At 41.7% G+C, this 27,002-nt stretch overlaps 1 protein-coding gene across 2 annotated transcripts in view; it reads left to right on the top strand.

The window, feature by feature from the left end:
* Positions 1 to 3,675: 3,675 nt before the first annotated feature.
* The window catches only part of gdi2 (GDP dissociation inhibitor 2), a 28,485-nt gene continuing 5,158 nt past the window's right edge, over positions 3,676 to 27,002 (top strand). Inside the window, exons 1-9 of one of the 2 annotated variants that reach the window (XM_086010694.1) lie at positions 3,677 to 3,827; positions 15,918 to 16,025; positions 17,511 to 17,610; positions 18,449 to 18,583; positions 20,688 to 20,886; positions 21,867 to 21,998; positions 24,023 to 24,122; positions 25,291 to 25,462; positions 26,421 to 26,565. In XM_086010694.1, coding sequence (XP_085866820.1) covers positions 3,783 to 3,827; positions 15,918 to 16,025; positions 17,511 to 17,610; positions 18,449 to 18,583; positions 20,688 to 20,886; positions 21,867 to 21,998; positions 24,023 to 24,122; positions 25,291 to 25,462; positions 26,421 to 26,565 — 1,136 coding nt within the window. In that variant the 5' untranslated portion in view covers positions 3,677 to 3,782. Of the gene's footprint in view, positions 3,828 to 15,917; positions 16,026 to 17,510; positions 17,611 to 18,448; positions 18,584 to 20,687; positions 20,887 to 21,866; positions 21,999 to 24,022; positions 24,123 to 25,290; positions 25,463 to 26,420; positions 26,566 to 27,002 lie in introns of both variants that reach the window. The other variant, XM_086010695.1, reaches the window with a different exon arrangement.

A 27,002-nucleotide genomic window follows, 5' to 3' on the forward strand; every position in this document is an offset into this window, starting at 1 on the left:
TGTCTCAGGTTGAACCAGACCATTTACAATATTGGCATCCTGTTCAACACTGGGCAGAGTTTCTAATCTCATATCACAAAAGTCTACGTACCTGCACCTTAATAACATCGCCTGCCTCAGTCCATCTGCTGCTGAAACCTTCATTTATGCCTTTGTCATCTCCAGACTCAATTATTCCAATGCTCTCATGGCCAGCCTCCCATTCTCCATAAATGTCTGCTTATCCAAAACTTTGCCTATACACTATCCCTCCCATCCTCATTGACCTACATGGTCTCCCAACACCTGATATTTAAAATTCTCATCCTAGTATTTAAATCCCTCCATGACGTCACCTCTCCCTATCTCTGTAACCTCCTCCAGCACCGCCCTGCACTGTGTTCTTCAGACTGCACTACTTACTGTTGGCCGCCTGTAACTATACAACAGGAAACTCTAAGTTACTTAAAACCTCTTGCCTTCAAGCGATTTAACCACAGCTTTGGACTACTTTTTTTTTATTGTTTCTAATTTTCTGTCCTCCCTTCCATTTCCCTCCTAAAGGAGAGACTCTAGTTGGGATACAGTTCCACTGATGCTGATGCAGTACATCACCCAAGTGACCATTCTACATGTGTGAGCCTAGTCAGCGAGTGTCTTCAGGCTGTTCCATAGAAGCCATCACAGCCTCATCTGACATCTACTGCAGTGGTCACTTAATAGCCACCAGGAGTGGAAACACTAGTTGATTCCCTCTCCCCAGTCCAAAGCACTGAGGACAACTGTAGCAGCCCATCTACCACCCAGATGAGAACAGCTAGCTCCATTCAGGCTAGGGATGAACTTGGAATCTTCTGGCTTTGTATGTCTCACTACTACACTGGACAATGCACTTACCAACTGAGCAATTAGCAGGCGCTCCCCTTACTTTACCACTATTAGTGACAGGATATATTTTTCTTTAGCAGGGGAATCACAGCCACCACACACCATAACCATGGTTATCACCATGCAATTTGTCAGCAGCTTCCTCATCTTAAATAGGATTACATGAGATATACACCACAGAAACAGGCCATTGGCCCAGCCAGTCCATGCCGGCGTTTATGCTCCACTCGAGCCTCCTCCCGTCTTTCCTCATCTAACTCTATCAGCGCAACCCCTTATTCCCTTCTCCCTCATATGCTTATCTAACCACCCCTTAAATGCATCTATACTATTTGCTTCAACCGCTTCCTGTGGTAGTGAGTTCCACATTCTCACCACTCTCTTGGTAAAGACTTTTCTTCTGAGTTCCCTATTTGATTTCTTGGTGACTATCTTATATTAATGGCCTCTAGTCTTGCGCTTCCCCACAAGTGGAAAAACTCTCTCTCTGTCTACTCTATCAAAACCTTTCATAATTTTAAAGACCTCTATTAGGTCACCCTTCAGACTTATCTTTTCAAGAGAAAAGTGACCCAGCCTGCTCATCCTTTCCTGATAGCTTCTAAAAAGCGAACTATGGTGAAAAACATAAAGGTCTACTTACTTATTTCTTGAGGATGTGAAAACTGTCCCCTTTCTCTTCATGTCAAGTGTAACTGGGCCAAGTGCCTCCTGGGACTCGAAAGACAGGTGGATGGCCTGCTCTTCAACAGTCTGCGTGACAGCCATCCCTCCAATTGTTTTATGTTATTGCTGTTAACTAACAAGGTTGATCTCTACAGATAATCACGCATGAATAGAGCAGGCAATTCTGTGCATGAACAGCTCATGGTATTTTCTAGAGGGATGCACAAAATGGTGTTCTGTCTGTGCAACAGGATTTTTTATTCCCCCACATTTAATTTATACTCTTGTTTCAACTGTACTCCAAGTTCAGTCAAGAGTAGTTCTGCACAAGGATAAATGATAATGGTCTAGTATTTCTGATCTAGAGTGGAGACAAAGTCAGTGACATTGAACCTAGTTACAACAATAGAATCTCCTGCAAAGGCATCAATCTGTACTGCTCTGATTTTCCCAATGTAATGTGACTAGGTCGAATACAGCTTAGAATTTTTGACTCGTTCATCCCTCGTGGCCAGAATGAATACCTCACTATTGATTCTTTTTCAGCTGCGCAGACATGCTCCCTGAATAGTTGTAAACACACATTTTGTGCATAAGCTGACTCTGCTTAGCATGGGTCTGTACATTGATCTGGTTTCTGCTGCAATCTCGGAGTTTAGAACTAATATTTGAGCCTTTTGCTGCAGATTGGTTTTCTTTCATTATCATTAATGCTTATGCATTTGTTTATAGAAAGAATAGAAAGAACTTGCATTTATACAGCACCTTTCATGATCCAAGGACGTCTCAAACCTCTTCACAACCAATGAAGTATTTTTGAAGCGTAGTCACAGTTGTAATGTAGGAAATGCGGCAGCACAGCAAGATCCCACAAACAGCTATGTGATAAATGACCAGATAATCTGTTTTAGTGATGTTGATTTGAGGGATAAATATTGGCCAGGGCGCTGGGGATAACTCCCCTGCTCTTCTTCGAAATAGTGCCATGGGATCTTTTACATCCACCTGACAGGGCAGACGGGGCCTTGGTTTAATGTCTCATCTGAAAGACGGCACCTCTGAGAGTGCAGCACTGCCTCTGAGCCAGAATTTACCCTATTGTTTTGTTTTCACAAATCTCTCCAAATTATAATTTTCCTTACTTTAAAATATTTTTTAAAATCAAGTCTCTTTTGTTTTCTCCTCCCTTTCAGGTCCCCCTCCCCATGCCATTAATCATTCGTGGGCTATGAGGATAGATAGTCCACCTATTAGCTCTTGCTCTGTCTAACCACAGAGAGGTATGCAAAAAGATCCCCAAGTCACACACTATCCCGATCTGGAAATATACAGTATCGGCGTTCCTTCATTGTCACTGGGTCAAAATCCTGGAACTCCCTCCCTAACAGCATTGTGGGAGTACCTTCACCACACGGACTGCAGCGGTTCAAGAAGAATGCTCACCACCATCTCCTCAAGGGCAAAAGGGATGGGCAATAAATGCTGGCCTTGCCTGCAACACCCACATCGCAAATATGAATTTAAAAAGTCTCCACCCAGCCCTGACAATAGACATGTGTGGACAAATACTCTTTAACTTTCACATCTGATAAGACTTATATTCAGGGCTGTTTTGAGCTATGTTTTGGGGCTGTACCAGTTGGCCAGCTTTTTCCTAGTTATCTAGGTTAACATGCTGGTGGAGATTCTCTTATGCATGACGCGCATCATAACGAGTGAGCTGTCTGAACTAAAATAAAAACAGAAAATGGTGGAAATACTCAGCAGGTCATCGACCTGAAACGTTAACTCTTGTTTCTCTCTCCACAGAGGCTGCCTGACCTGCTGAGTATTTCCAGCATTTTCTGTTTTTTATTTCAGATTTCCAGCAGCCGCAGTATTTTGCTTTTTGAGATGTCTCAACTATTGTTTAAGGGTGTCACACCCAACACTGCCATTTGTGGCTTCATGACTTCCTCCCACCGTGTGTGTTGCCAGTGGGCTGATGTGGACGCGTTTCGACTGCGGCTGCGCGGAAAACGCCCCTCCCCCTCTCTCTGGCAACACAGGGACGCCAGTGCGCCTGCGCAAGAAGAGCCGGCCTGGGCGTGCGCAGCCGATGGGCGCGGTGGTCGGGGGCGGTCTTTATACGCATGCGTGGCAGTGCGCTCGGCCTTGAGCTTTTTTCCCCCCCCGCCTCACGTTGTGCGCCTGCGCTGCCCGCAGGAGCGATTGTTCGAGATCGGGGAGTTCGCCGACTGACCGCCATCATGAATGAGGAATACGACGTGATCGTGCTGGGCACCGGGCTGACGGTGAGTCTCTGCCTTTTGAGAGCGAGCGAGGCAGTCGGTCGTTGAGTGTCGGTGTGGATGTTATTGAAGAAAAGTCGCCGCCCGCCCGCCTAGGCCTCAGGCTTACCAGTCTAGTCTAGTCTAGTCCAGTCAGTGCGTCCGCTTCAAGCTGAGTCAGGCGGCGCAGGAGGGGGAGGGGAGCGGGGGCAAAATACCTTCGGCTAACAAAAAAAATTCACAGGTTTAAAATTTACCAAATTGACCCAACATCGGAGGAGGCCATTCAGCCCCTCGAGCCTGTTCCGCCATTCATCATGGCTGATCCGCTTCCCCGCCTTTGCCCCCCCCTCCCCTATATCCCTTAATACCTTTTTGTTTAACAAAAATCTTATCAGTCTCGGATTTAAAATGAGCAATTTGACCCAGCGTCAATTGCCTTTGCGCAGGAGAGTTCCAAACTCTCCTACCACCCTTTTGTGTGCAGAAGTGTTTCCTAATTTCGCTCCTGAATTTTCAGACTCCCCCCCCCCCCCCCCCCCCCAAAGTCCTAAACTCCCCGACCAGTGGCAGTAGTTTTTCTCCGTCTGTCCTATCTGTCCCCCTTAATATCTAAAAAACATCAAACTCCCCTCCTCTCTCCACTCAGCCTTGGACTTCACCATCACACAAACTCACAGTCTTCCGCCATTTAAAGAAAATAAAACCCCCCAGTCAGTGCCATTTCGCTGCAGAGATATTTGATTACAAACGGTGAGGTGTTACCTAATTACACTGGCTTAAAGCAAAAATGTTTGAGCTGTTTACTTCGACCCTGGGGTGGGTGAATGGAGGGCAGTTATATTCTGAAGTAATTAAAAAAAAAATGTTTTCTCGAAGGGAGAATCTACCTTTTTTTCCTATTGTGTTCACTGTAATTGCATTCTTCAGATGATGTATGATTCATATGTTCTTGGCAAATGGCACTGACGGGTGGTTTTTTTTTTAAATGGTGAAAGCTTGTGAGAGTTTGAGGTGAAGTCTGAGGCTGGGTGGAAAGAGGAGTTTGTGTTTTCAAGATATTAAGGGGAACAGTTAGGGTAGATAGAGAAACTATTTCTGCTGGTCGGGGAGTCTAGGACTAGGGATCATAGTCTTAAAAATTAGAGCCAGACCTTTCGGGAGTAAAATTAGGGAACACTTCTACACACAAAGGCCCTCGGTAACGTGCACAAAATCGGCATTTATATTTCAATCTGGTGTTGCAAAAGTGGTCAATCGTGTGATGCTTCCAGGACACACAGCGCCAGGGGCCCGGGTTCGAATCCGGCCTCGGGCGACTGTCTGTGTGGAGTTTGCACATTCTCCCCGTGTTTGCGTGGGTTTCCTCCGGGTGCTCCGGTTTCCTCCCACAGTCCAAAGATGTGCGAGTTAGCTTGATTGGCTATGATAAATTGACCCTTAGTGTTAGGGGGATTAAATACGTGGGGTTACGGGGATAGGGTGGGATATGTGTTGGTGTAGGGGTTACGGGGATCGGGTGGGATATGTGTCGGTGCAGGCTCGATGGGCCAAAAATGGCCTCTATCTGCACTGTGGGGTTTCTGTGATTCTGTGACACCTATTGAAAGGTTAGGATGATAAGGAGGGGAGTGATTTAGTAAAACTTTATGGAAAATTTGGTAAAATTGTGACAGAGGAAAATGAATTTACACTGTACTACTTTGTATTGTATGCATTTATTTTTGCAATCCTCTGTCACCTAGGTTGATGTGCAGCTAAACAGATGCAGTAGGTACCAGAGATGGTGGGGCTTGGGTTTTAGACCGTATATGCTAAATTCTCAGACGTAATACAGATCTGTTTTGATCTGCATGGTTGAAGAGGGGTTACCAGTTGATCTATTCATGACCGGACTGTGGACCTGTTTTTCACTATTTGCTGAAGCTTATTTCTTCTGGAGTAAAACTTAAGCGATGCCTGTAAACATTTCACTGCAGATACATTTTATTACAAATGGTGAGGTGTTCTTGAAATACACTGACTTAAAGCAAAATTGATTGAACTGTTGTAGTGAATATATTTAACATGTTGCATATGCAAATGCACTTGTTTTACTTCACAAGGGCTTGAGGGCCTACTCATTCAAATCAATTGGGATTCCAAATTGAAGGGTATGTTTTAGGAGAAGGTGAGTAGCCTTCTTCCTCCTGAGTTGGTTACTAAAAGTGCAATGGGATTTTGCCATGCTCCCTGCCCCCCCCCCCCCCCCTAAAATAAGATGCATTAGAGACTGCATGTTATGGAAAATATATTTTAAAATTCTTTTGTAAACAACTATTCAGACCATTTAATTAATTTGTCTTTTGGCAGCAATCAATTTCTCTACATTTTCCATTTGGCAAATGAAAAACAGGATTAAAATGTAAATCCTAAGATCTATTTTTTCCCAATTTATAAAGGAAAGTGAGCGATGCATCCACTGATTTTTTTATTATATGGGGCTTGAGGATGAAATCATCTTTTTTGCTCCAAGTTATTGGTCCGGTTGTAAAGAATTTGTGTGGGAAAGTCACTGGTCCATTAAGCATATTCTTTTAATGGATTTTCCTGTTCTTAGATAATCTTAGCTGCCACATCTTAGTTTTTTTGGCAAGCCAAGTTGAAGGACGAGGTTTGTAGTATAGGATGAAAGAAAGAACTTGCATTTATATAGCACCTTTCATGACTTCAGAACGACCCAAAGTGCATCGCAGCCGGTGCATTACTTTTTGAAGTGTAGTCACTATTGTAATGTAGGGAAATGCATCAGCCAGTTTGTGCACCAAAAGGTTGCACAAACAGCAATGAATGACCAGGTAATCTTTTTTTAAGTGGTAGTATCTGTATCGCTGTTCCTTCACTGTCGCTGGGCCAAAATCCTGGAACTCCCTTCCTAACAGCATTGTGGGTGTACCTGCACCATATGGACTGCAGCGGTTCAAGAAGGCGGCTCACCACCATCTTCTCAAGGGCAATTAGGGATGGGCACTAAATGCAGGCCTAGCCAGCGATGCCCACATCCCATCAATGAATTAAAAAAAAAGTTGAGGGATAAATATTGGCCAGGACACCAGGAAAACACCCACATTCCTCGGGCACCATGGAATCTTTTATTCCCGCCTGACTGGGCAGATGTGGCCTCGGTTTGACGTCTCATCCGAAGGACAGTATAGAAATCCCTCAGTAGTACACTGTAGTGTTAACCTAGATTATGTGCTCAATTCTCTAGTGGGGCTTGGACCTATGACCTTTTGACTGAGGTGTATGTGAAACCACTGAGTAACACCTTGGAGAGAAGGTGGGAGGGAGAGAAATAACTTTTTTTTAAAAACTCTGGTAACTGCTTCAACACATTTGTAATTTGGTGCGATAGTACTACCCAAGGTGGACCAAGAGAATCTACCATAAGTGTAAGTGAAAAACAATGTGTTTCAATGTATTGGAAATTGAACAAAAACTAGGCACAGATGGTGCATGGTTTAATTGTGGAAGTCTGTGAGCATATCAGTTCTGCTTTGAATTGAGGGTTGCAGTGACCATCTATTATGAGATAGGCACATTGGGAAGAGGTGGTTTCACCAAAATAATAGTGATATGGGGTGAGATGACTCAACAGGAACAAGAGATTTGAAGATTGTGTGACAAGTGGCTAATTCTGTGTTCTATCCTGATCACGAGACCTGATCTGCTTGTTTGTAAAGATAAATTTGCTTTAAGTTATCACTTGAAATTTTTGTGCATGTTGAACTGGACTACTTTTCATGATGCTGGAATCTAAAGTCACTACTAAGGTCAACCAACGACTACAGACCAAGTGTTTGTATTGGGGCAGTCTGATACTGGTGTGGAAGGATGAGCAGTTGTCAGCAGGTTGCTGAATCTGTAAATCCATAAATTGCAGTTGTAAAGATAAGCCAGGTGAGAAAAATGCATGTTGGGGTGAGGTGGCTGGTTTTGGAAGAGGATTAAGAGCTGCCAAATCTACAAATTGTGGTTGTAAAACCTGCATGTGGTTAAGAATAAATCTGCAAAATTATTCAGTAAAACCACTTTTTTAAAACAAAAACTTATTAAATTGCATGATTTGCTTTGAGAATATGACAGTCAGCACTCTTGCTCCTTTTTGTTTTGATCATTTTGACACCCTTTTTAGTTATCACTTGTGTTTTGCTCTGATTTTTTTAAAGTTATCACATGAACAGCAGTTGTACATTTAACAATGGGTGGAGTTAAAGGCCGTGCTTCTTGGCCCATTTGTAGGTACCTGAAGCATGTCTTGAATCTTGGCTCTGTCTTTCTGCTGTTAAAATGATGCTACTTTATAATATAGACTGTTGGCTGTACAGAGGTGGGCAGAAGCATTTCAACTGCTCGGCTTGCTGGTGGCCATTTTTGGCGCTTATAGCAGTGTTTATATTGGCAGCTGAAGTGTCATTGTTGTCAGAGATGATGCTGAAAACCATTTACTTGTGCTTGCTGCCTGCTTTGTGTACCATGAATAGAAATTCAAAATGAATTTGGCTAACTATGCTGTGAATCATAGTGACAATCGATTCATTGCAGCTTGAATTTAGTCATTGTGCTAGCATTGGTTTCGTGTGGTGTTACACCATGAAATTTAGTAGAGGAGCTTTTGTGTGGAAAAAGGTGCTGTAATTTCTGTGCATGGTTGCCAGGCAGTATGGTCATAGGCACTATGAAGTCTTATGTAAATCAGCTTCAGCACAGTGAGTCACTAAAAATAATTGAGTCCACACAGCGCTCTATGATTTAAAGGTCTGAAATATTTTGGGTAGATGAGATGTACTTATTCATCTGGCTAGTGTTTTGCTATTAAGTTTGTGCCTTTTTAAAAATATAAATTTTGTCTGGGTGGAGTAGGGCAAATAGATTGAAAGGATCTAAACAACAGAGGCAGTTATTACTTTCATCCCTTGCACTGGTTGCCATTAATTAATGGTGTTTCTCTGCATGGTGCTGTTTTAGTTCAGATTCTGGGAGATTGGTTGTTGCTAGCAATTTTTTGACACTTCAAAAGTTTTGAGTCTTTTTACACGAAGTTGTAGCTTATGGGGATTTCTCAAAGTTAGCAGCAATAATATGCAGCCAGGTAAACTTGGACTTTTGTTACTGCGCACTGCAGCTGTGTACTCGAGTCGTCGCTTGGAATCAAAATGACGGCCAGTAGTGGAAGGATGGTAGTACCCAGACGATAAAAACAAATCATGGCTAGTATTAGAAGCTGAGTTGTCAGTTTTAAAGCCCACTGGAACCACTAAATCTCTGGCTTTATTGCACTGTCAATAAAACTGCTTTTGGAAGTTGCAGGATGTGTTTTGCTTAACTTTCATTATCTTAATCCCTGATCTAATTTGAAAGGGGAATGACCAGCAGTATAATTAGCCCTGCTGCAAGCTATTTTTCAAACTGTTGTAAACTGTCCACTTCAGCCACTGAAGATGCTATACTGTGGGTATAGCAAAAGATTAATATGCAAGTTGTATATAGTGTGCTCTTCCAGCGTTTTTACTGGCAAAGTGGTTTCACCACTTGCATCCTTTAAACTTTTTTTTCCCCAATCAAGACACTTCAGTAAACCCATTACAAAGCAGCTAAAGCTAATGGGTTGTAAGAAAAATGCCCTGAGGGTTTTGAAATGTGGATTCCAATTGAATAGCTTTCCCAGTATGTAATTGTGCAAAAAATCTTCTATTATGGGATATGGACGACACTAGAGATTTTGCACATGTAAACTGATTTGTAGCAGATGCATGAGTAAGTTGCTTAATGGCTTATTTTTCAGCTAAAACAGGGCTTCTCTGTTCCCTTGCAAGGATTCCTTTAAATACTACAGGAAACAAAGTGGTTAGATTTTGTACATGCCGTACAACCACTTAACCTATTTGAAATATCTAATCTTCAAGTCCATCAGCAATTGAGCTTTTTGGCTCACTATTTGGATGTGAAAATCTAATTTGCTAGACTGCATAATTAGATTTTATAGGACTATTACCATGATAATGAGTATAAAAATAAACTTTTGGAAGAGAAAAGTTATTCTACCTAGAAGAGGTCACACTCTAGGTTGGAGCCACCTAGTATTAGTCAAAAGTTAATTCGGGGCTAGACTGTCATTAGTTTGATTCACTAGATTAGCCAAAATGCACCCCACTTCATTTGTACCTGTGTTTAAAAAAAAAAAAAAAAAAAAATCAGGCTAACAAATGAGTGACGCATCCTTGTGTAGTTAATGCAGTGTCTTTTAATATCTGGGACGTGTCAAATCCAAGCCAGCTGACCAGCGGAAATCTCCCCTTTGGTTGAAGTGATATTAAATAAATAGGTTTTGGGCATTCTTAACCCGTGTTCTAGTTCAAGTTTAGATCTAATCTTGTCTCTGGACCTTTTTAGTTTCTTTTATTTACTGTCCTAATCTTACTCTTGTCCCTTGTTCCCTAGTTTTAGTCTTGGGTGGATTGTCAAATACAGTTTTTATGATTTTTTTCAGACTTGTAATCTAGTCTCTCCTGGGGAGTTTTGCAGATTGTGTGTAAGATCTATATTTCTCATGCAATTTGTATGTAGGTTCTTCTGACCAGTGACCTCAGAATTTACAAGCAATTTACTGACCTGAATTCCTGCGGGGGGCAGTAATATCCTTCCTACAATTGGGTGATTAGAGCTGTGTGGGGTCCTGGACAACACTTCACATCCAGTAATGTGCCCTACTTAGATTTGTACTCTTTCCCTCTTCTGGTGAAATCCAGCCCTTTGTTATGCCACCGATATGTGGTTGGAAGCTCATTTCAGGGTCAAATATGTTAACCAAGGTTGCAAACAGTGTGGTTCAGCCTCAAACAGATGTTAGGGAGAGGGATGGAGTCTGTGGCCTGGACCGAAAACAATGGCTTTGGTCTTCCCAATATTTCATTGGAGAAAATTGCTGCTCATTCAGAACTGGATGTCGGGCAAGCAGTCTGACAATTTAGAGACCGTGTAGGGGTCGATAGAAGTGGTGGTGAGGTAGAGCTGGGTGACAGCGTTAGTTTCCACATCCGCTGATGTGTTTTCGGATGATGTTACCAAGGGACAGCATGTAGATGTGAGAGAGACTCTTTTTCAGTATTGTAATATATCTGCAACCTATTACTGGCGCACCAACGTCAGTGTTCTTGCTCAGGCCAACATCGAAGCTCTGACCATGCTCAATCCCGATGGACGGGTCACATTGTCCGTATGCCCGATACGAGACTCCCAAAACAAGTGCTCTACTCGGAGCTCCAACACGGCAAGAGAGCCCCAGGTGGGCAGAGGAAACGCTTCAAGGACACCCTCGAAGCCTCCTTGAAAAAGTGTAACATCCCCACCGACACCTGGGAATCCCTGGCCCAAGACCGCACAAAGTGGAGGAGAAGCATCCGGGAAGGCGCCGAACACCTCGAGTCTCTTTGCCGGGAGTAAGCGGAAGCCAAGCGCAGGCAGCAGAAGGAGCGCACGTCAACCCAAGCACTCCACCCACCCGCCCCTTCAACCACCGTCTGCCCCATCTGTGACAGAGACTCTAGGTCCCGCATTGGACTCATCAGTCACCTGTGAACTCATTTTTAATGTGGAAGCAAGTCGTCCTCGGTTCCGAGGGACTGCCTAAGAAGAAGATTACTGTACTAAGTTATATAAAGGATCCAAATTCTTTTGAATCTGGTTGAAATATTTTTGCTGTACCTGCAATTTTGCTACTGGAAATTTTGCTTTTGATCCTTGTCAAAGTGGTGTGTGGGTATAGTTATGTCTATGTATAGTTGCTTGTACCATCTTTCCAGCCTGATATGCTGCACCTTAAAACTACACTCTCTTTCCTGTTTTAAGCCCATTGTCTCTTCAGCGCTATACTTGACCATCAATTCCAGGATTCCTTATCATAACTATTAATTGCTGATGTGGAATCTTGTTACGGTTAATTAATTATCACTAAGGGTGCATGCATCAATTTGTTGAAGGTAAGAAATGTCTGCACCTAAATAAAAGATTAATATGTGAAGCTATGCAAGGTTTCTCTAATCCTTATTTTCAGCATTTCAATTAACTTGTGCTGTACTGTAAACTGCTGGATGCTTTGTGTCGCAGCGAATGGCATTGTTTTTTTTTAGAAACAGCTGTTTTGAGAGCATTATGGTGAATAAAATGACAGGGCACCATTTTCACAAGGATTGAATCGTGATTGAGGCAGATGCACTTGTGATAAAACTTTGTATTGTATTGTCGGTGGTAGTGTCGTGGTGCAAACAATACCAAGATTTATCAGAGACTTCTCATGAAGATTGCACATTTAATGTTTGAGTTTGATGTATTTGTCAACTTGGTGCAGTATTTGAGACGAATGGAATTAATTTGTTTATATAATTGAAATGGAATTAACAAGGGAATCCAGTTCACAGGCTTGATTCTCAGCAGTCTCTTGATCTTCATTGAATGTTCAAGGAAGAGAGTGGAAAAGAGTGTTTTGTAACACCCAACACTTATGTGACTTTTTCCTTTTTGTGTCTCCATCTCCCAGTCCAAAGGAACTCAAGATAACAGGGTCAGAATTAGGGTTGTTTTGTGTAAGTTTGTATGTTCAGCTCTAAGAACTGGGCAATTATGTTGCTGGATCAAATAGTGGGAATTGCTGTCAGGACACAGGATTTTAAAAGCCAGTGTGTCGACACCATATTGTGCAAGGAATTTAGCCTAACATCCAGCATTTAATGTGTGATTATGCTAGACAACTTTACAGGCATGAGGTGGTGGGAACATCACTGAGGTTTTGCTCATGAGCTGCCAAATGACCAAATTGTTTAATTTACCACACAAACTTTTATTTGGCTTTCTTTACTTTTTAGAATCTTGGTGTACAACCTAGGAATAGGCCAGTTTAAGATTGAAATGTGCACTATCGACTGGTAGTCGACTCCTTAAGGAGCTATTAAAATTATGAAGCACACAAAAGCCTGTGACTAATGAATTTCCAATGAGATCTGTTCTAGTCCCTGTGGTATTCATGTCATCCAAAATTGACGAGGATGTACTTGTAATTTAAAATTTGGTGATTGCAAGCTCTGTGGTCAGTTGACGAGCATGAGTTTAGGGACCTGGAGCAATTAAGTACATGCCTACAGATAGAGATATATTGCACTATGGAACATGAGATGTGTACAGGATGATGAGCAATTTGGGTTTAATTGTTGACCACGTAGCTAATGAAACAGATCTCAAGGGCATTTTGCTAAAAGCTGAAACAAGGTTATTGATCATCACTGAGACCACATTTAGAATATTGTATTCAGCTTTGAGAATCCTACCTTCAAAAAGATACTGCTTTATTGGAGAGGCATATGGCTGATTTTGAGTCATGAGTGCATATAGCGAAGACCCCTTATTTTATATGGATGATTGAGATGAAGTTTTTAAAATGCTAAGACATGGAAAGTTATAGATAGGAGCAAGCCTCGGGCAAGACAGGATTGGAAGGATAGTTTTCTCATACCGCGTGTAATAGAATCCCAGCTAAAGCAGTTAATGCTGGCAATTTAAAGCTTTCAAAATAATTGGATGAGTATCTGGTGAATAATTGGGTTGAGGGTTAAAAGGGCAAGTACAGATAGAGATCAGATGCAGTGTGAAATATGGTTTCTGAAGTCCTGCCTGTTGAACTGCCTGGCCACAGAAGGCAGCTGCCCTGTAATGTGTTGTGACATTTGATGTACTGAGATTTGCTTGATTTACCCTGGAGTGGGGGGAGGAGGAGAAACTAAAATAAACTTTGGAGAAAAGTGATCATGAATAAAGCAGTTTCATCCTGCATCAAATACGAAAAAGCTTTAATTGTTCTTACTCTACAGGACTGGATGCAGAGTAAATGCAAAATAAAAAATTCACTTTTTTGGTAGTTGTATTGTTGAGCTTCTTTGTCTCCATCAAGAAAGTGGCCAGTACAAACCTGTTCTGATTCCATCACACTGAGAGTTGGCAGACTTCCTTTGGTGTCTGGTTATATTCAGAAAGTAGGTCAAACTTGGTGGCTGGCCATTTATACTTTGAAAGGTTAACGTTGCAAGGAATATGTTCTGAAGGAGACATTTTAAACTCTTGCGGACTGATTCAATCTTTGTTTTTTAAGTGCTTATCTTGTAAGTGAGACTTGGTTATAGCCTGATATAATGATCTGACAATGTGGTATTTACTGCTTTTCAGAGTACTCGGGCAATTGTGGTATGCATTCTGTATGTCCTGTGGTAGTTATACAGTTATGGAAAGGTAATTGTTAGTCCTTCAGCACACAGTCCCATTCATGGCACTCCAAACAGAGCATGTTTTGTTCATGGGGGACTCGGTTAGCTTATGAATTCACCTTTTTTTAATATTGGGAGAAAGCCCGAATTGCACACTGGCATCTGTACGTTGAAAATGTTTTTGAAGCTGTTGCAGCTAGCAATATGGTTTGTGGAAAGTGGCATCTGATATGATTGGTCCATGGTGTGCCTGTGATCCATTCCTCCAATTAGCTGCTTGTAACGTTTCTGAGAAGTGTCATTGCTTTATAGCACTCTGATTGATCCATGGCGACTATATTGGCAACATTGGGAGACATGATGGGCCAAATTGCTCCAATATGATGCTGTGCTTGTTCATTTTGGGAGCTGAACTAATAATCTACAGCTTGTACCCAGAGAGATATTGCAGTGGAACAGTACCAAAAGATTTTTAACAAATGGTTTGGATTATGGAACAAAAAAATGGTTTTAATGGAATCTGTCAATTTTGGAAGGCATCAGTGAAAAGTAGAATTCCATAGTAGCTGATCCTGAATTGCATCCAGGACTAAAGTATACCTAAACCTGTAAGTAAATGCTGCTCTGTATTTATATTTTTTTGTTGCAAATTTGACTTTATGGTATTTCTCCAGGAAGGATGCAACCCCACAATCCTAAAGTAAAGGTTTTAAGCATTTGTGCAGCTAGATAGCTTTTTTTGCCTTTATGATTAATTTTAATCTATTTATAATTTGTGTATCTTTAGCTTCTCTTGCTGTCTTATATGCACTTTTTTTAAAAATTCACAGCGGAAAATTTTCTTTCAATTTTTAAATGTGTATTTTGTGTTCACATTGACACTGTCGTGACCTTGACTTGCAGGTTCCTCTTCCTGTTTTGAGGGTTTCTTTCTCTGCAAAATGTAACTGTCTGCAGTATGTGTATGCATTTGAAGTTGTAAGATTAGTTTTGAACTAATTGCTTTTACTGACTAGGTAACTTCACTTGTACCAATGTAATGAAAACTGTGCTATGGTCAGTGTTGGGATCTGATTATTGGCAATTGTGGCATGATCTATAATAGTACTTATAGCATAAATAACTAAACATCTAATCCAATTTGTGTCCCAGTCTAAACTAGATTTCACGTTTTCCATCAAATGTAGTTTTACAGCACAGAAAGAGGCCCTTCGGCCCATCGTGAATTTGTACAAATACACAATTTGTACAAATCTGATATTCTGCAGTGTTAAATTGTGAAAAAAAGTTGCTTAATGGCATTTCAAGTTGCAGTAGCTATATAAATCGCTTATGACGGGTTAAATATTTGAGATTATTTTGGATTACAGCTTGTTTCCTGCTCCCTCTTATTCATATTGTAACTAACTTTTTCTCTCTTGAGAATCTGATTACAGCTTGGAAATTCTCTTCTAAAGGCTGTTCCTGAAAGTATCCTAGCTGAAAAATGAAATTTGCATAAATAACTATTGCAACAAGTTTTCCAAATAATTTTGTGAGCATGTGGAAATTATGCCATTGCCTTTAATTCTATAGGCCGAATACATTGCAATTCCTTATGTCTTGACATTCTGCTATAGCGGTTAATATGTGGAGGGATTGCCATAACACCGGATTCAATTTATACATATGGGTTATCTATAAATTCTTAACTGAATAATGCTGCATGGAAAAGGTCTTGCACGATTGTGCTGTTTTCCAGTAAGGAATTTTTGTGACTGATCCAACAGCTTGAATAGCTTCATCTGAATTATCCAGGTTCTTACTTTTTCTTAAATTTTCACAGGAATGCATCCTTTCTGGCTTAATGTCAGTGAAAGGGAAGAAAGTCCTTCACATGGATCGCAACTCTTACTATGGAGGTGAAAGTGCATCTATAACACCCCTGGATGATGTAAGTAATGAGGAAGAACTGCTTTCTTCCTTCCTTCACTTAGCATCAAATATATGCAATCACAAATTCTGATCATTTTACTTCCAAACTCCTACATTCTTTGATTTATGTACTTTAAAAAAACAAAAACAAATGTGGTAGTGATGAGAAAGGAGTTGTTACAATATTGATCTTGCCTCACTAGCTACAAAGCCTGTTCTCCAGATGGATGTCTTAATCGTGGATTGTTTTAAAATCTTGGGTTCTGATTTCCCTCGGGCAGTATACTTATTGAGACCAGCCTAACAGTTTGTCAGAAATATTTTTTATTAATCAGTTGTCCACTCACCAAGTTAAGCTAATTGCATATGTTCTTAGAATCTTTGTATGGAACGGAATACCTGGGGGGGGGGGGGGAGGAAATCTTAGCTTGTTAAATGGGGTTTTGGAGAATCCTGGTGTTCACCTTGCTTAGAGAGTCTGGGACTTCAATTTCTATTCATTCAGAACCACAAATTGGTCAGTTATGCCCCAGAATGTGGTATAACTGGGGTGTGCAACTGACTTCCTAGTACAAGGTCACACCTCTAACTTAGTGGATTAGGAGGAGCCAGCAGCCTTCCAAATCACAATTGAGCTGAGCACAGTACCCAACATTTCACCATTTTCTCTTACAATTGCCAGTTGGGCTCAGTTGGAACAATTGGACGCCTGGGTCAGAAGCTTGTAGGTTAGATTCCCCACCTCAGGCCATTATCCAGGTTAGGCTGACCCTTCAGTGCAGTTTTGAGGAAATACCTTTTTGGAAATGCAATCCTTTTGAGATGTTAAAACAGTGGTGTTGCCTCCTAGTGTAGTGGTTCAAGTGGAAGTTAAAGCCCCATGTTACCACCAACACTTTCCCCTGAGCCAGCATCACCAAAAACAGATTGACTTGTTCATCTTGTGGGGCATTGCCAGCACAAAATAGCTTCCTCATTTGCCTACATAAGGCACTTAAAGAATGAAAAGTGTCATATAAATGGAAGTTTTTTTTATATATACCAGTGTTGCTGTTCATATGACCTGGGTGCTAATTGTGACCCACCTCTTCACCTCTGGATCATGGTTAACTGGAATTCGATGCACAAATTGGTCAGTCGTGGGGTGTTGACTGAACTGGCACTCGATGTTCCTATCTCCTTTCCTTTCGTTTTTAGCAACAAAATGGGGTGTATCCCATTTTAAAAAGGGTCATTAATGTGACTGAACTCAAGAGATGACTGAGGAATTCTAGCTGCAGGCACCTGTTCCATAACTCTTCTTTTGTAGCATTACTGAAGAGTTGCCCTCAAGAAAAATACTGATTGAGATTTTAGTCCTCGGCAAAAAATGAATAATGCTGCCTTGTACCATCTACCCAGAAGTTGGTCTGCATTTGCTTTCCTGGTTTCTGTTGCAGGGAAATGTTTAAAAATCTATACACGTTCTGCTTACACTATTCTAAATACATGCTCTTTTCTTCAGCTGTACAAAAGATTTAATCTCCCTGGTTCACCACCAGAGTCCATGGGCAGGGGAAGAGACTGGAATGTGGACCTGATTCCAAAGTTTCTTATGGCGAATGGTAGGAATTTTTTTGTTGTTGAAATATTTATTTAACCTGAGACAAACTGTCTATATGATTCAGGAGGTGAAACTAATGAGATTGAGGGAGCAGTAATTTTGTGCTAGTTTATGACAAACACTTGAACCTCTAATAACATGGAAGCATGTTTTTTTTTAAAACAAAGGCATTGTTCTCCAAATGGACGTTGCCATCCAGTGAGGTACTTGTGTCTGATGGGTTCCCTTAGTGAGATATTGAGCTAGGAGTTGTCTTGGCGCAGAACACACAAGAAATTTATGTGCTTTTCTCTTTCTAATGCCACCCCTACCCCCACAAGTTGCTCTCCTGGTGATCATCATTTGAATGTGTTTCTCTCGTGCTCCCTTCAACCCCCCTCCCAATAAACAATGGCTGTTGGTGCTAATTGTAGCACGCCTTACTGCTACCCTACTAAGTAAAGCAAGTTCATATAGCAGTGTGCTGGGGTCTATACCCTGACGTGTAATTAAGTGAATGGTGTAAAGGGACTGGCGAAGGAGCAGAGTTGTTGAATGTATGGCATGTCAGCCTTCACTCAGTGGTAGCACACTTACCCCTAATTCAGAAGATCCTGAGTTCAAGCCCTTCGCCAGAGACTTCAGCAAACAATCTAGGCTGATACTTAATCGGGGATGTCCTGCGGTTGTGAAAAGCACTATATAAATGCAACTTTTTTTTCCTCGCCTTCCTCTTGTTCTCTCTCTTCCCCCTCCCCCTCTTTGTTCTCTTTTTTTTGTTCATTTCCCCCCCCCCCCCCTTTTTGTTCTTTCTCTTTGTACTGGCATGCATTCTAAAAAGTATAATCCTTTGTTTGCAGGTCAACTTGTGAAGATGCTACTGTATACTGAAGTTACCCGTTACCTTGACTTTAAGGTTATTGAAGGCAGTTATGTTTACAAAAAAGGCAAAATCTACAAGGTGCCATCTACTGAAAAGGAAGCCTTGGGTTCCAGTGAGTAGGAAATAAAATGGTAAAAGGGTGGCGGTGGTTGGGAAAACAGTAAATGTTGTAACTCATGGGTAACATTTTCTTTTGTATCAGTTGTGTCTGATCTCTCAAAAATGAAGTAAAACTAATCCGACTGAAATATCTAGTGGATGCTCCTGTAGGAAAGGTTTCGTCTGGCATTTGGGACAGAACTACTTGTCAAGCTCTTGCAGGCACAGCTGCTACCTGCTTTGGTAGAGCAGCTCTTTTTCCAGTTAGAAGACCAGGCATGTGTTGCGTGCTAATGCTGGCTTTAGATTATAGTACCATTGTGTTTCAAGTCTTGCAGGCCCTGTAAGCAGACCTTTGCCTCTAAGATCTGGAAATTGTACATCTTCATCTGAGACCTGCAGTGACTGCACTGGCAGAAATCTGCTGACTAGATGTAACATGTTCGACCTTGCCACCAAAATCATCTGAATGGATTTTCTTTTTCCTGTTTCTCAAATATTTTTCCCCTCAAGTAGTGTTTGAAAACTCACTTTGTTCAGCAAGAGATTTCTGGGAGTAGGGGGCAGGGACCTCTTTGCTTTCACAGAGCATTCACTAATCCTTTTGCGTGTAAAACGCAACAACTGTGGAACTCTTGGCTATAGTTCCCAGGCAGAATCAATAACCTTTCACGCAAGATAGGTTGTTAATTGGTCTGCGTCTTTACAACGGGGCAAACCTTTAATTACTAAATGATCTTTAGGACCAGGAAACAAACAATTCAGACTCTGCCACATCAGTGCTAAAAGCAATCTCTCAACTAATAGAAGAATGTCATTTTTAATAAACTGGGTGGAAGGAATAAAATAACTTCTGCCCCTTTATGCTAGGTGGGTTGTGACATTTTTGTTTCCTTTTTGCCAGTGAACTCGCTGCTTTATGCCATGTAATGAGACACGAGATCAGAAGCTTTAACTCTTCAGAGAATTTTACTAACTTGCATCCTACCACTTGCTACACTACTTCCTGTATATAACTTCTTAACTTGCCAGCAGATTGTCCTGTTAATTTATCAAAATTTGTGTTGCAGTATTCTTGACCGAGCTCTGGTTCTGCTAAATCCTTGCAGCCATCTGCATTTAATCCACTGTCGTCATTAGGCTTTCAGTGGGAAAATGAGCCGTGTGAATTTTTACTATGTACAGGAAACTTTCTGATATCCGGCACTGACGGGACCGAGCTGGTGCCGTACCATCAAAAGTGCCGGACATACCAGCATAATGTTGAAACATACGGAACTGAAAAGCTCCGTGTGAATCAACAAACCCTGTTGCTTAGCAACAGCTTCAAAACAGGCAGCTGCAAGCGTCTCTAGCTGAAGCTGTAGCTGAAGCTGTTGCTATAGCTACAGACCTTGCAGTGCCTGACTGGGGAAAAAAAGCAATGAGAACGAAAAAAACTTATAGAAAACGGCTCCTGATTTTTGCCGTTAGATCGAGTATTCCGGACATATAACATCCGGATAAACCAAAGTTTCCTGTACCTTTTTTGAACTATAGGAAAAACTGCCATTGGTAGGTTTCCAAACTTGAATTCTGTCTAGGCAGAGCATGAGAAACCATGCCAGATGTTTTCAGGTCTGTCACTGGTGGATGTAGTGCAGGAGCAATTCAAGCTACCGAATTGGGTATCCCACGAACATGGGTTCAATGTTCTGTTTAAGCTGTGCGGCCGCGTAGCGCTGTGCAGCTCCCGCGCAGCTGGCTCACCAGCTTTAAAATGGGGAAAAACCTGTGCATTTCGAATGGACCGCGCAGCCCCTTAAAGGGGCCGTGCACCCCAAAAAAAATTAAAGGGAACATTGGGTTTGTGCCTTTTCATAGTGTTTTGATACCAATTTGCTAAATATGCCTAAAGACAATACTGTAAAAAGTGTAGGCCACTGGTGCCAAAGGAAAAGAAACTGAATCGAAAGGTTCATTTGGTTTATGGGACCACCATAAATGAGTGAAAGACAATTATATTTCCTGTAATAGAGCCCGATTGTTAAGAGTTTCACCAGCAATAAGTTCTAGTTTGGTTAATGTAACCAATGTTTCATGTGCTGAACTGTAAATTAATGTGGCTTTTTTTTTAGATTTGTTGGGTTTTATGGAGAAAAATCGATTTAGGAAGCTTTTACAGCGTGTTGCCGTTTACGATGAAAGTGATCCCGCAACTTGGGATGGCATTGACCCCAAGAAAGCAACTATGAGGAATGTATATGAGAAATGCGGCTTGGGGAAGGATGTCATCGATTTCACAGGCCATGCTCTAGCCTTGTACAGGACAGATGAGTGAGTGCTTGTTGCTGCAGCAGTTCTTCTGTTCAGCTTGTGTATATATTTTGTGTATATAAATATTACATGGGGGTTCTGCCTCTGATCACCCTGTAAGTGTTTGCTGTGCTTTGTTAATACCAGTGCCGCTCTTTTCCTTTTATCCCTGTAGGGTTTGTATATCACTCTAAATTTGTTAATCCATTCAGGGTTGCTTTTGTTTAGTCTGAGCTTGTTCATTTTCACACTTTATCCTGCATGCTCCGAATTATATATCTTTGACTTGGCCACTACTGAAGTGTTTCTAGCAGCCTTCCCCAATCTATTTGTTCCCTCGTTTAATTGAATTTAGCCCTTTTTTTGTTTTATACCTGGCTCCTGGTCTTAAATATTTTAGACTCCCAGATCATGTTAAATTTGATCTAGTCACCCAGGGGTGCCAATACCTCCAATTCTGGAACATTAACTATTGCCAGGTCAGGATGACACTGCCTCTGATTGCCTCCTTGATGCAGTAGGTTATGAAGCATTATGTTTACCAAATCTGATTCTAGACTCTTTGTGTTTTCCCAATTTATATTTAATTGAAGTCTCCCATTACTTGTTCTCTTATGCCCTTCCTGTATCTTCATAGAACAATTTAGCCCTTGTGCTGCTCTGGTGGCCGGTAACATAGTATTAGTGGATTTTTTCCTCATTAGAGATGTCTAATCAGAGTAGTATGCTCTGCAGCTTTCGCCCTTCCACGGGATAAACTTGGTTTACTTCCCAGACATCTGTGACGCATGGATGCTAGGAGGTTTTTTTTCCTTCCTCCTGTGCCTCTTGAGAAGCAGTGGGCCTCCGCTTTGCTTCCACTTCATATGACTTGAGATCGTGGGTTGGCTGGTATGGCACATGCCCAATGCTGGCTGTAGCATGATCCTGTCAGTCAATTGTCGAACTTGTTTAGAAAAATGAATACGGTGGTCACGTTCCAAACTTTCTATCCCTTTCAGGTACCTTGACCAACCTTGCCTTGAGACGTTAAACAGAATTAAGCTTTACAGTGAATCGCTAGCTCGCTATGGGAAAAGTCCATACCTTTACCCTCTTTACGGCCTCGGAGAGTTGCCTCAGGGTTTTGCCAGGTGAGCATTATTGCAAATCCTGATGGATCTAGGGCTTTGGCAAAGAAAATCCAGTGTGAAATACTCAAGTTAGATTCAGGCGTTTTATTCTTGTAACTCTAAGCTAGAAAACTCTTGTAATAAACTCTTGACCACATCATAGATTTGAATTGTATATTTGTAAAGTTTTAAAAATATATAGAACTTTATTGGTTTTTAAAACTGGGTGTAGTAACCAATGTTCCCTTTAAGCTGTGCAGCCACGCGGCCGTCTGGGGCTCCTGCGCGGGCCCTTTGCCGGCTTTTCAATTGGCATAACCGCGCATGCACAAAAATTTGAATGGGCTGTGCGGCCACTTAAAAGGGCCACGCACCCAAAAGAAAATTACAGGGAACGTTGGTAGTAACCCTACTCTTTCAGGCTATCTCGGACCCTATGTGCATAGGCAGCTCTGAGGCCTTTTCCATTGCCACTCATCTGCCCATCAGGAAGTGCATGCGCACAGCCTGATATGACTCCAATCACAGAATCACAGAATCACAGAAACCCCACAGTGCAGATAGAGGCCATTTCGGCCCATCAAGCCTGCACCGACACATATCCCACCCAATCCCCGTAACCCCTACACCAACACATATCCCACCCTATCCCCGTAACCCCACGTATTTAATCCCCCTAACACTAAGGGTCAATTTATCATAGCCAATCAACCTAACTCGCACATCTTTGGACTGTGGGAGGAAACCGGAGCACCCGGAGGAAACCCACGCAAACACGGGGAGAATGTGCAAACTCCACACAGACAGTCGCCCGAGGCCGGATTCGAACCCGGGTCCCTGGTGCTGTGAGGCAACAGTGCTAACCACTATGCCACCGTCATTCCTACCTTTTGTGAAAGTACCTGACCTCCACTTGCAGCTTATGCACAGCACTGAGGTTGAGATCAGTAACTGAGTGGGTAATGTGGCCACACATTCCTCAGGAATTGTTGGGATCCTAATCCTTTTCTTTGAGATTTTCCTTTTAATGTATATGTTTTTGATGGTTAAATCTTAATTTGCACAAACATACAGGGTTGGGTTGAATATTGTGTATTTTGGTAACTTTGTGCAGCCCACCTAGTCTCCATAACATTGTAGAAAACTTTTGTCTGTCCAAATGAGTGGAGCCAATATTCATTTATTTTGAAAAGTTTAATCTTAGCTGGAAATTTTAAACAGCATGTGTGTAACTTGTACGTTTACTTAAAACTGTTGAATCTGTTAATTGGATTTAATTATAAATCTTGTGTACCTTATGATTAAAGCTTGAAGAACCCACTGCATCCTTTTTCTAAGCTACTCCCACATGCATCAAATATCACACGATGTTAGTGTTCCTGCCTGGAATGCCACTGCAATGTTGCTGGTCAGGATTGGGGGAAAATATCCTGGAATTTTTTTTTTAGCTGTGTGCTGTTGCCTCCATTAAATTAAATAGTCTGGAGATATCATGACACAAGTGTGGGCTTGTTGGGCTAAATATCCTCAGCTCATTCTGTACTTGGGTGTTTATAGTAAATAAACAATACTTTTTTCAGTGTTTTGCTTTTACACATGAAAGCCATTACATATTTTGATGGTGTGGTGCTGGCAGGCGGCATACAGTGAAACATTTGGTGTTGAGATGTCAATATTTGCAATCACGATCACTGATGCCTGTATACAAGTGTCTGAGACTTCTAGAGTGGAGAAAAATCTGCACTGCATAGTTTAAGAATCTAAATATTCACGGTGTGAATGTAGGAGGAACACTTGTATCTTCGAGTATCTTGGCTTTTGTCTGAGGTGGTCCAGAATGAGTGCCAAGGAACAAAATGATCATGGCTCAAATGGCTGAGTTCAATATTCCCAAATTGAGGGAATTTACCGTGGTTTGTAAGTTTGAGAATGTGCTTGGACAACTCAAATATTCTTGTCTTTAGTTTTTTTTCATGTCCTTTGGTCTGATTCTTGAATAACTTGTGAAACCTGCCACTGGTTTAATGCCTTTTTCCCTGTTGTAGGTTAAGTGCCATTTATGGTGGGACCTATATGTTAAACAAGCCTATTGAAGAAATAATTGTGGAAAATGGACATGTGGTTGGAGTCAAGTCTGAGGGAGAGGTGAGACCTCTAAGCGCTTTGCTGATGTAAATCACCAGTTGTTAAACGAGTCCCTGGATACTGAGAACTTCTCTGATCAACTGTTTTTCGATTATATTTGTCTTGTAATACAATCTTGTTCTACTATAGATATGTTGTAAAGAAGCTCTGCAGCAATTGCGCCTCTTTCCTTTGGGTAGCTGACGCTGTCTTTCGAAAGTTAGGATGCGGCGGGGCGTTTCTGGGAGTGTGAATATTTATTTGGAGGAGACCCTCCACGCACTAAAGTTTGAAAATCACTGGCTTTCCACTGTGCCGAATGGGGGTTACCCAGGATTGAAATACTTTCAAGCCTATGTAAATGTGACCCACACTTAATGCCCAAGCCTCCTGCACTTGAACAATCAGTGCTACAAATTCGGGTGTGCTATAGGTAGCACTTAAGTGGCCGGAGCGCTGTCCTTTGACGGGAGTTGACTCGAACGGTCCAGTTTCTACTTGGATGATCCCTTGTGATCTGGACCGGATATTTGTGTCTTTTGCCTGTGTATTTGTTCAATCTCTCCAAAGGCAGACCCAAGTGAGCTCTTGGTGAGACAAGTCGACATGAATTGTTAAGCTGCCTTATTGTCCATCAGCTGAACATGCAGGACCACAGTTAACCATCACTTCTTTCTATCAAGAATATAAAAATCAGTGGATGTGATATGTTTGAAAATGTTCATATTTCTAGGGACTAAATATTTTGGTGCGATGGTCTTGCTGTAATTTCACTTTGGTCACTATAGATGTTGGATCTTGAGCACTCACTGATTAGCATAACAGATCAGTCAAAACAATTCTCTTTACCATTATTCGCTTTCAAGAGCTGTTGGCTAGTGTGGATCGAAGTGCCTTAACCAGCAGTAACTTTACTGTTAATTTGAGCCATTGGGATTGATTGCCAGTTTAGCCACTAAATAGTGGAACAATCCTTCAAAGATAATCCATGGAATGTTTTGTGATGGCAGCATTGAGATTGTACAAATCCTGTTTGAGGAATTGATGCCTTTCCACAAAAAGGAGTACTTGTTTGAAAATTGGCAGCAAACCCACTGCTTACTGGCAGCGACGCACTGGGCCAAGCAGCTTCCTGCGCTGAAACCTCTGGCGCTATGCCGGGTTTAATCAATATGTAATTTGTTTGCAGATTGCCCGCTGTAAGCAGCTGATCTGTGACCCCAGTTATGTGTCTGACCGTGTGAAGAAAGTTGGCCAGGTGATTCGCGTCATCTGCATCATGAGTCACCCCATCAAGAGCATATCAGATGTAAATTCCTGTCAGATTATCATTCCACAAAATCAGGTCAACAGAAAATCTGGTGAGTAGCTTTCCACAAATCTGCATTTTATTATGGCCCTGGAAGTGAGTTGCAAAGGCTTGCCCTTTTAGGGCAGTGGGCAGTAGACAACCTTGTGCTCAAATTTGAGCAGGGATGTGTTCTCCACCAAGGAGATCAAGTACACACCAATTTACAGCTAGCTTGTTTAGTATTGAGCAAGGCCTATATATGGGTTGCCTACCTGTCTTGATCCTGGAATGTGCATTATATATTGGCGTACAAACCTAAAGTAGTAAATGCAAGATGGGAGCGGAGGAAAAAATGATCAAGACCGTCAACATCCAAAGGTTGGGTAAGATCAGAATCGGGAAGAACAGATGCACCGCCAAAGGGAAGGAATGAGAGTTGATTTGTGTACCACTGTACCTGGTTACGGAGTGGGGTTAGTGGAGGGTTCAGGTCACCAGCCTGATGAGAAAATGTAAGATTTATGGTTGTAGAACTCTTTGCTACTAGAAGGACCTGGAGCAGTAAGTTTCAAATTGAAAATGGAAATTTCTAGAGCAGTAATCGTTTGTTAAATTTGTAATCTTTTGAAGAGATTAAGGTAATGGGCAACTTGTTACAGGAAACTTTGGTTTATCCGGAGGTTAACTGTCTGGAATGCTCGAGCCACCGGCAAAAATCAGGAGCCGTTTCGTTAGCTTTTTTTTTTCTTTTCGTTGCTTTTTTTTCCCACCAGTCAGGCTCTGCAAGGTCTCGCTGAAGCTGTTGCTAAGCTACAGAGACGCTTGCAAGGTACGGCCGACTGTTTAGAAGCTGTGGGTTTGTTGCCAGATACGGCGCTCAAAATCTCCATATGTTTCAACATTAGCGCTGGTGTGTCCGGCAGTGTTGATGGGACGGCAGCAGCTCGGTCCCGTCGGTGCCGGATAGCACAAAGGTTCCTGTAGTTTGTTTGAATTTGATTTCACAGTCGTTTTTTAACATTCCCTAGACATCTACATTTGCATGATATCCTACGCACACAATGTAGCTGCTCAAGGAAAATACATTGCCATTATTAGCACAACAGTGGAGACTAATGATCCTGAAAGCGAAATTCAACCAGCACTTGATCTTCTGGAGCCTGTGGAACAGAAGTATGTTTTAATATTTGGAATTGTTTTTAGATATTTTAGTGAGACTTTCTATTGGAGCTCTGAAATAGTTTTTTTTGATTGAGTTGATTAGAAGTTTATGGGAACTTGTTTGAAGGAGAGATCTGTCATCCCCATGTTGTGATGGTTTGGTCAATAAAAATGCCAGACCTTTGAATAAATATGGTATGAGGGCTTTTAACAACCATCTAAGGGCTTATTTCAGCCCAGCCTTGTTGGGATAATGATCCTAAAGGAAACAGTGAGCAGTCTCAACCCACTCGGTATTGGGGACAAACTCACTAGAGAAAAACTTGATAGTTGTGTTAATTGGTCACATTAATGATGGATGCGAGTCTAATTGTATATAGTGTTTTCCTGACCGCTTGAGGCATGCTGTTGTGGGGTGGCAACAAACCTGTGCTGTAGCTGCCCTGACA

Source organism: Somniosus microcephalus, chromosome 17 (genome assembly GCF_052327205.1).
Source record: "Somniosus microcephalus isolate GS21.2 chromosome 17, FLI_Smic_1.0, whole genome shotgun sequence".
Classification (NCBI taxonomy): Eukaryota; Metazoa; Chordata; class Chondrichthyes; order Squaliformes; family Somniosidae; genus Somniosus; species Somniosus microcephalus.